The following is an 8,288-nucleotide window of genomic DNA, read 5'->3' as shown; positions in this document are numbered from 1 at the left end:
GGGGGGGGGGGGGGGGGGGGGGGGGCGGATTTTAAAAAGTCAAGCTGATTTACTATACACTAAGTGGAAAGAAATACAAACATTAATTTTCAGAAGTTTAAAGCCCCTGAACATTGTAATCTCAGTATTCACAAGTGTCCAAATCACTGAGTGCCTGATTATTTTTTCTTTATAGTACAAGCTGGTAAACCATTTAAGCACATTCCATTTCTAATTATCTGATGTTAGGGACTTCAGAGATATTACTCAGTAACTAGAAGTTATCACTTTTCACCTAAATATACGTGGTATGCTTATGTTCTTTAAAATACTACTTAAAAAACTGAATTGGTTTCAGATTGATCTCTTCAGAAGCAAATGAGATCGGAACTAGAAGTACTAATGACACATTCTACGTTGAGGTTCAGCTCCCATTCTCCACCGGAAAGAATAATAATACAATTAGGCATTCCTGATAAGCTCTCCCCTAAACTTGGAAATGAAAATGTAAGAGCATCCAGATTTTTTTTAGTCTTACTACACGTGGATCATTGTGATTCAGCCAGCTAAGTACCATTTTCAGAAATGACTTCTTAGCTCCAGATGCCAAAAGGATGATGGCATATCATCTTCACTGATTTCATCGAAATACATTTTAGGATTTTTGCCACGGAGTTTGGCACAGGTATATATAAAAAGTCTGATTTAACTTTAGCAGGAACATGTTACATGTATACAAAACCATCATTCCAGCTTTAGGCATGGAGAAACCCAAAACAGTGCTGAAGTAATTATATGCAAATTTTGTGCTTGAATCTAATTATTACAACTTTTGTCTAAACAATCCTATCTGTGGCAGTATTTAAAATTATCATTTACTACATGCACTGATCAGTCTCAGAGTTTTTTTGCACAATGTGGAGTCCAAACTATTTTCTCTGTAGTAGTTGGAAGCCAGAAAGAGATATTTGTTAGCGACATGTACTTAACACTGTACAAGCTGGCAGAAACCTCAGCAAAATTTCAAAAAGTACCTCTAAGACAGCATATGACCCAAGACAACACTCTCATTGCAATATGTAGTTTACTTCTCTAAGCATCTTTTTTAATACTTATTTTTACAATTGTCATAAGTGTCACATAGAATACATTAAAGCAAACATTCAGGAAAAAAAATGTACAAGCATGTGTGTGGCTGATATGCATATGCAAATACTAGTTGCATGAAAACTGACAGAACTGAGCACAAATGACAGCTCTGAGCTGGTATCCACAAATAACTTTACTTGTACGAGCCATTCCATTCGACCCTGACATAAATATTTATAAACTGCTATTTTATATATGGGCATCAGCTCATGTGTTTTTCCTCAATGTTTGAACCTATTTTGATTTAGATAAATCAACATTCCAGAAATTTATAAAGAAAGCTTCCATTCCACTCCCATCTGTCCTTTCCAGCCTGCTTCAAAAACACCAAATTATTCATATACACGAAAGGAAGACTAGTTAAACCAAATTAAAGAAGATTTGGTTATAAAAACAGATTTTGGTATGTGCTTGAGTGCAAAAACCCCTGTACATTTATTTAACAATTGTGTAAATCAAAAACAGTAAATGGCTTGCTTAAAGTGCTCTACAGCTAAAACTTTATAGACCAAGTTTATCCCAAAAAATCCCCAAAAAGCTTACAATGCTAACACTAAACCTTAAGGACCAAGGTGCCAGTAGGCACTGTTATACTATATTACTCATTAATTATTAAGAGTCAGACTCCGATCTCACTTACAGTTAATGCAAATTTACACTGATGTAACCGAAAGCAGAATCCAGCTCCTGCTGTATACCATCCTCAAATGACATAAAGGAGTCACAAAAACAGAAGCTCCCTTTTGTATAAATATGTTATAAATAAAATATGTATAAATACAAATATTCATTACAACAGCAGTTTAATGGTCTAATATTTCAACTCTTGCTTCTATAATACTTGCTAAAAACACATCTTAAGTGAGTAAATCTTAACAGTGCTGCATTAGCTACTTGTGACGCTACACACCCCAGAAACAGTTTATGCACATTTTGAAGCCTTTAGTAGATCTTTAGAAGTGAAAGTAGGTAGAAATTTTTGATGCAAAAAAGAATAAATAAATAAAAATTATTAAATATCCAATGTTTGGTACAAATGCTTCGTATTAAGTTATTTTTATACATTTGTTTAGAAAAATACACTAAATATTTCTACTTTCATTGGCTAAAAATAAGGACTGGATTATGTATATCCTTATGTTTTTAAAGAAACCAATGTCAATTACCGTCAAGCTGCTAGAGTAGACCCATTAGTGCCCATTCGCACAGCCCTTACACAGGCAAAAAAGCCACGGCAGGGTTAATCACAGCTCCTGGTGGATGACCTGGTACAAATGACCAAAAGGCCCATGGCACAAGCTGCATTTTCTCAAAAAAAAAAAAAAAAAAAAAAAAAAAAAAAAAAAAAAAAAAAAAAAAAGGAGAAACCTTTTTGCTAAAGTTTATAACCTGCAGGTTTACTAATGTATCAGTCAGACCTTCACACTTTTTAAAAAGAGCTACATTTACAAATGTGGATGCTTATTTGTTAAGCCATCATTTGTTCCAAAAAATGCACATTCAAACTGTGAAATATTAGGAAAATACTCTTGTAAATAAACTATATAAAGATAAAATACACTTCAAAGATAGTTTTTATATTGTTCTATAAAGTGCAGAGAAATCCTTCTAAAAAGGGAAATGACTACTTCCTATAACAACAGTATAATTACAGCAGCATTTGCATAGCATTATTTATAGAAAATTGAATACTTTCATTTTTTTCAAGAAGAAAAGGATGAAAGAGTCTCTTCCAGTTCAGATCTTTCCTTTGATACTGATCTATTTTCTTCAGGAATGGTTGATGATACCAGATCTCCATTGACAGCACTTCTAGAACAGTGAGCAGATCCTATGAAGATATCAATAAGTATTTCATTTTCAACCCCAAAAAACCTCATTCAATCTGTCAGTTATTCTATTTGCTAACTATTTCCTATACATAAGCCATCAGTAGCATAATTAGTCTGGACTTTTCCTGAAAGATTTCAATCAATATCATGCCCAAGGATGATGGATATAAAGAATGTTCAGCTAGTATAAATCAAGTAATTTTTTTTTTCCCCACACAGTAATTTTTACATTATGAAGGACAGTAATCTGTGAGGTGCAGAAGTATTCTGTATGGGGAACACATGAATTTTTTTTTTTTTTTTAAAAACTGATGCATTGATAAGCATTTAATTAAAACATTTTCTATTATTAAAATGAAATGGATGACTCACTGCAAGTTGAGTATTGCTAGGCTACCGGACAGGGAAGAGAAAGAACTAAGGTAACTGGAAGGTAGCAGAGGGAGCTTCTAACACAGTAAAAGAAAACAAAAGAAAGAGAAACTGAGCTAGAAACTAGAGCTACATGGTAAGGAACCAAAAAAGCGTGGTATTAGCAGAAACACACAAGACAAAGACTCTTCTCAGCAGTCCTGAAAAGAGTCAGACTGGTTAACCAATGCCAGAAGGTCCAGATGGTAACAACAAAAGCCTTGCATTATAGGAAGCTAGACTAATGTGCACCTACATTAGCGATGAGACACAAAATAGGATCTAAACTAAGTTTATTAGCTTGGGATACATGCTGGCATACCCTATGCTGGTAGCAGATGAGTGAGGTGAAAGAGGTGGTCACCCTGCAACATGTGAGCATCAGAGAACCAAGGAAATGGTGCAGAGGTGCGAATACTTGCTTCATGATAGAATGTAAAGTATTAGTACCTCTTTGTGCTCATGTGGGCTTTCAGCAATGCACAGGCCTCAGGTTTTTTCAAGCCAAGTGAGGCACTAGGCTCTCCAAAAGGAAGCAAGACTAAACCAGAACTAGTCAAGTTAAAATCTCCCTGAGAAGAGTTAGGATGGAGTCAAAGTGACAGCAAGATTCAAAAGGAAAACCACAGAAGAACTAGCTACTAACTCAATAGGCCCATCTAATCAGGAGGGAATAATATTCTGATAATGACATAATTTCATAATTTTTGGGTTGCTTTTATTTATTATTGGCAAGGCTGCACTCTTTCAGAACAGTGCTGTTCTCTACAAAAGGCAAGCCGCCACTGAAATGAACCATCTTTCTGTAATGCACTGGGTGGAAATTAACCCCACACACACAGGGGTCACAGAAAGGAGAATTTGATTTGTGACAACAAGCACGTGGCAAACAACAGTATTCCACACCACTTACCAGAACATCATTCATGTAAGATTCTGTTAGTACGAACATCCCTTTTCTAGTTATGTCTCATTTTATCTTGCCAGTAGCCTCACTGATTTCAATACAACTACTCCCGCTATAAGATCCTTTTCAATATGAATGAAAGCCAGCAAAAGTCAGCCACATAACAAACTACACAAGTGCTTCGATTTATAATATAGAAATCTTACAACCAAAACTTTGCATAACTAAGAAAACTTTTTTCCTTGTGCTGAGATCAGCACTAGAACAGCTGCTGTAAACAGGGTAATAAATTGTACGAAAAGATACAGAAGAAAACCAACCCTCTTCCAAACTTACTCTGAGAATCTTCAAAGGGAGTATCACTGTAAGATTCTGTATCCGAGTATGTTCTTCTGCGCCGCTGTGAAAATCTGTGAAGAGCTGAAATTGGTTCTTTTACAGAGTGATTATTCCTATAAAAGAAATGAGATCTATTAGTAAGCAAAATCTGTAACAACCCACACAAACTCAATATACTTTAAATTTAAAATAATTTTGGTGCTTATATTAAACTGTTAGCATCAATGTTTTTCACTATACTAAGCTAAAAATGGCACAGTCAACAGAACATTCTTAACTTTCATAATTATAAAGCCTGAAAATGGAAATAAAAATATAACATAATCTTTGCATGCAGAAGAAAATAATTTGAGAATCTGAAATACTGACCCAAAAAGAATGTTAGCATTTCAAGCTCTATATCTAATTTTATGAACTTGTCAGAATAAGTCATTTGCATAAAGTTTCTAGCATGAAGACATTTTTATAGTGTAGTAGAGACAGCAGCTGCATTATTTGCCACCGACACTGATAATCTGCACCCTTAATTTTCAAAATTAGATCAATTTATGCTGTTCCATTTTTTTTCCCCCCCAAGTGAACAATTCTCACGTTTTGATTTTAATGCTAGCAGGTTCAGGGAGGTTTTTTTGAGACATACAAAAAAAGCTTAATGAAATAGAAAGTTACCTTTCTGAATAGCAAGGACCAGGGTGACTAATGGAACGCTTCATCTAGGGGGGAAAAAAACAAAACAAACAAAAAACCCAAACAAACCACACTAAAAATGTCACAAGCTACTTATAAGAATATCCGTACCTACATTAATTTTTACTTTATTTACAGTATCTACAAAGAGGGAGGGCAATCTTTTTTTTTTTTAATCAAAAGCAACCATTCTTAGTTAAAAATCTGATTTGACTATATGAAAACAGATGGATTGCCATCAATATTAAAAGTTTTAAAGCATTCACACAGGAAATAGAAACTAGATAAGTATTTTTTGTAGTAAACTACGGAATTCATTCTCTCTTGCTCCAAAATTACTCACAGAGCCATTTGTTAATTGCTATGATGTACAGAAATATCAAGACATTTTTCCTCTACCAAATGCCAGCTTAAATTCCCCATTACACAATAAAGCCAAACCCTGCCTCTTGATTCCTTGTGGTTCTTCTGGTATCACTGTCAAATCTCTATGCATATCAAAGAAACTTATTAATTTAAATCAATAATGATCAGCTTTGTAAGTAAATTGATTGAAGATAAAGAGACAAGAGATCCAAGTGCAAAGAAAGGGATTCCCACAACAAAATCGCACAATACAGCTCATCTTGGAATCTATACGCATGATCGAGAAGACATTTAAGATGATTCCACACACACTGTCCTTCTAAGGGAAATAAATCAGTAATGAAGAGTTATGCAAGTAATATCTTTACCATTATTTACCTTTTTGTTAAATAAGGGCATGTTAGATTAATACAAACATTTGAATTATATACACTGAAAGATATGCTATCTTGCTGAAGTGCTTCAAGCCACAAGGTACTTATCTGTTTAAACAGGAGGCAAGGTTATGAAATTTTTAAGATCAGTGTACAGCTAGCATTCTAAAAAACGAAGAAACAGTTGAACTGAGGAAAAGTTAAACCTCGTTCATTTACAAGATACCTCGTTACAGGGCCTTGACATGTATGATAAATTACTCTGATTATGTAAAGGCTAGCAAAGACTGGGAACAGAAAATTATTGATTTATATTTAGGGCCAGTACTGATCATAACGGAGTTAAGATTTCAACTGTTGACATCATAGCACATAGCAATAGCATAATCTTCTGCCATTCTTCCCCCCATCCAACCAACAATATGACACTTCGAAAAAAATAGTATTTCAAAATGTCTAAACCATTTGGACAGGTGATGGTGACACAGGAGAAACTAAGGGATCAGGGTGAGGCAGCTGGAACATTTCTGGCTTAAACTTGGCATTAGCGATCTTCACACATTCTTCAAGTGTTGTGATAAATGTATTACATGTGGCACTAAGCAAGGAAGAGGCTTCATTCATGTTCTGAAAATAAATGAAAGCACAAGCATAAGCAAGAAAAAAAAAAGAAAATATGCAAATACAACTCTCCCCCACCACCACTCACACACACACACTAATCTCCCTCCTTGCCACTAAGAACTTCCATTTCCCATTTTATTTAATCAAATGTACACCTTCCAATGAGGTTAATTTAAGCACACAAATGTGACAGCATTGTGATTTCTTTCTGACATCCGAATTTCTTTAGGGTATCAGCCAACAATGCTGTAATATTTTTACTGCAAAGTTTGTTTCAGAGTGACTAACTGGTATCAGAAGATCATTCAGTGAAACAAGTGCATTGGAGCAGAACGTGCAAACAGGTTTATCACTCCAGTGCAAGGAGCCTGCAGGTCAGTTTCACCTTGCTGTAAATTGACAACAATTTGCTGTGCTGTGACTAAGCATGAACCCCTTGCTTTGCCCTAAGTGGACAACAATATTGTCCACACGCTGCTCAAGAGTGTAAAGAATGAAGCCATTCATAATTTCCAGTACTAACTTTCATTCAAAAGCAGAAATACTAGAATAATTTTACTTGTGCATATTCAGAGAGACTTATCTACACCACAGGTTTCCAATACCTGTAACGCTAGCTTTCACTGATAACAAAACGGAATACCCTCCTACACAAGGAAGTAAAGAATGGACAAACAAGATTCTTTCAACTACTCTGCCCATAACAGAGATGCAAAACAAGACAAAATTATTGCATAACTCATATGGCAGCTCTTCTGGCCTTTTAACCAAATGACTCAATAACACAGTTGCTTCCTAATGCATGTTACAATTACAGTTGAATCATCCAGGTACTTTATGCACATATAATCACTGTTAGTATTATATACACACCTGTTAGTATTATATACACACAAGCACTCAAAAATTGACCTTAGGTTAAATCTCCCAACATTAGGGAGATGAAAAAGGCATAAGATGTCAACAGAAACTTGAGGTGTATTATATAATTAGGTTCTCCAATGGCATGCTAGAAATTCTGTACCTCAATGCTGGGAGGAGAGCGAGTCTCATCACGGTGAACAAATTCTTGTATTGTATGAACTTGCTGCATTAAAAGATCACAGTAGAGACGAAGTTCAGACATTTTGGTTTTAAGAGATTCATTGGTCTCACTTATTTCTATAAAAAATAAAGGAAATATCAATTTATTGCATATAATGTATGCACACATTTTAATTTTTAAGCACTTTTCATTTAAATTTAAAGATCAGTTTAAAAATTCACTTAAACTTTCACTTAATTTTGAGGAAAATTGGATTCTGCAATGAGTCAAGAACTGTACTTGAAGCAGACAATAGTTTGTACTTTTGGATAAAAAAGGCAAACGCGGGGACTGGGAGAATGAAGAGCCGCCCACTGTGGGAAAACATCAGGTTGGAGACCATCTAAGGCACCTGAAGGTGCACAAGCCCATGGGACCCGATGAGATCGTTCTGCGGGTCCTGAAGGAACTGGTGGATGAAGTTGCTAAGCCACTATCCATCGTATTTGAGAAGTCGTGGCAGTCCGGTGCAGAACCCTCATTTTAAAAAAGGGGAAAAAGGAAGAGCCGGGGAACTACAGGCCAGTCAGTCTCAC

At 35.3% G+C, this 8,288-nt stretch overlaps 1 protein-coding gene across 1 annotated transcript in view; it reads right to left on the bottom strand.

The window, feature by feature from the left end:
• Nucleotides 1-2,470: 2,470 nt before the first annotated feature.
• The window catches only part of PLEKHA3 (pleckstrin homology domain containing A3), a 9,331-nt gene continuing 3,513 nt past the window's right edge, over nucleotides 2,471-8,288 (bottom strand). The window contains exons 3-7 of the mRNA XM_009278686.2: nucleotides 7,693-7,829; nucleotides 6,507-6,671; nucleotides 5,287-5,330; nucleotides 4,615-4,730; nucleotides 2,471-2,959 (exon numbers count right to left, since the gene is read on the bottom strand). Coding sequence (XP_009276961.2) covers nucleotides 2,832-2,959; nucleotides 4,615-4,730; nucleotides 5,287-5,330; nucleotides 6,507-6,671; nucleotides 7,693-7,829 — 590 coding nt within the window. The 3' untranslated portion in view covers nucleotides 2,471-2,831. The remainder of the gene's footprint in view (nucleotides 2,960-4,614; nucleotides 4,731-5,286; nucleotides 5,331-6,506; nucleotides 6,672-7,692; nucleotides 7,830-8,288) is intronic.

This window comes from Aptenodytes forsteri, unplaced genomic scaffold (genome assembly GCF_000699145.1).
Source record: "Aptenodytes forsteri isolate BGI_AS27 unplaced genomic scaffold, ASM69914v1 Scaffold257, whole genome shotgun sequence".
Classification (NCBI taxonomy): domain Eukaryota; kingdom Metazoa; phylum Chordata; class Aves; order Sphenisciformes; family Spheniscidae; genus Aptenodytes; species Aptenodytes forsteri.
The sequence above is the reverse complement of the archived record's forward strand: the minus strand, read 5'-3'. Positions and strand labels throughout refer to the sequence as shown.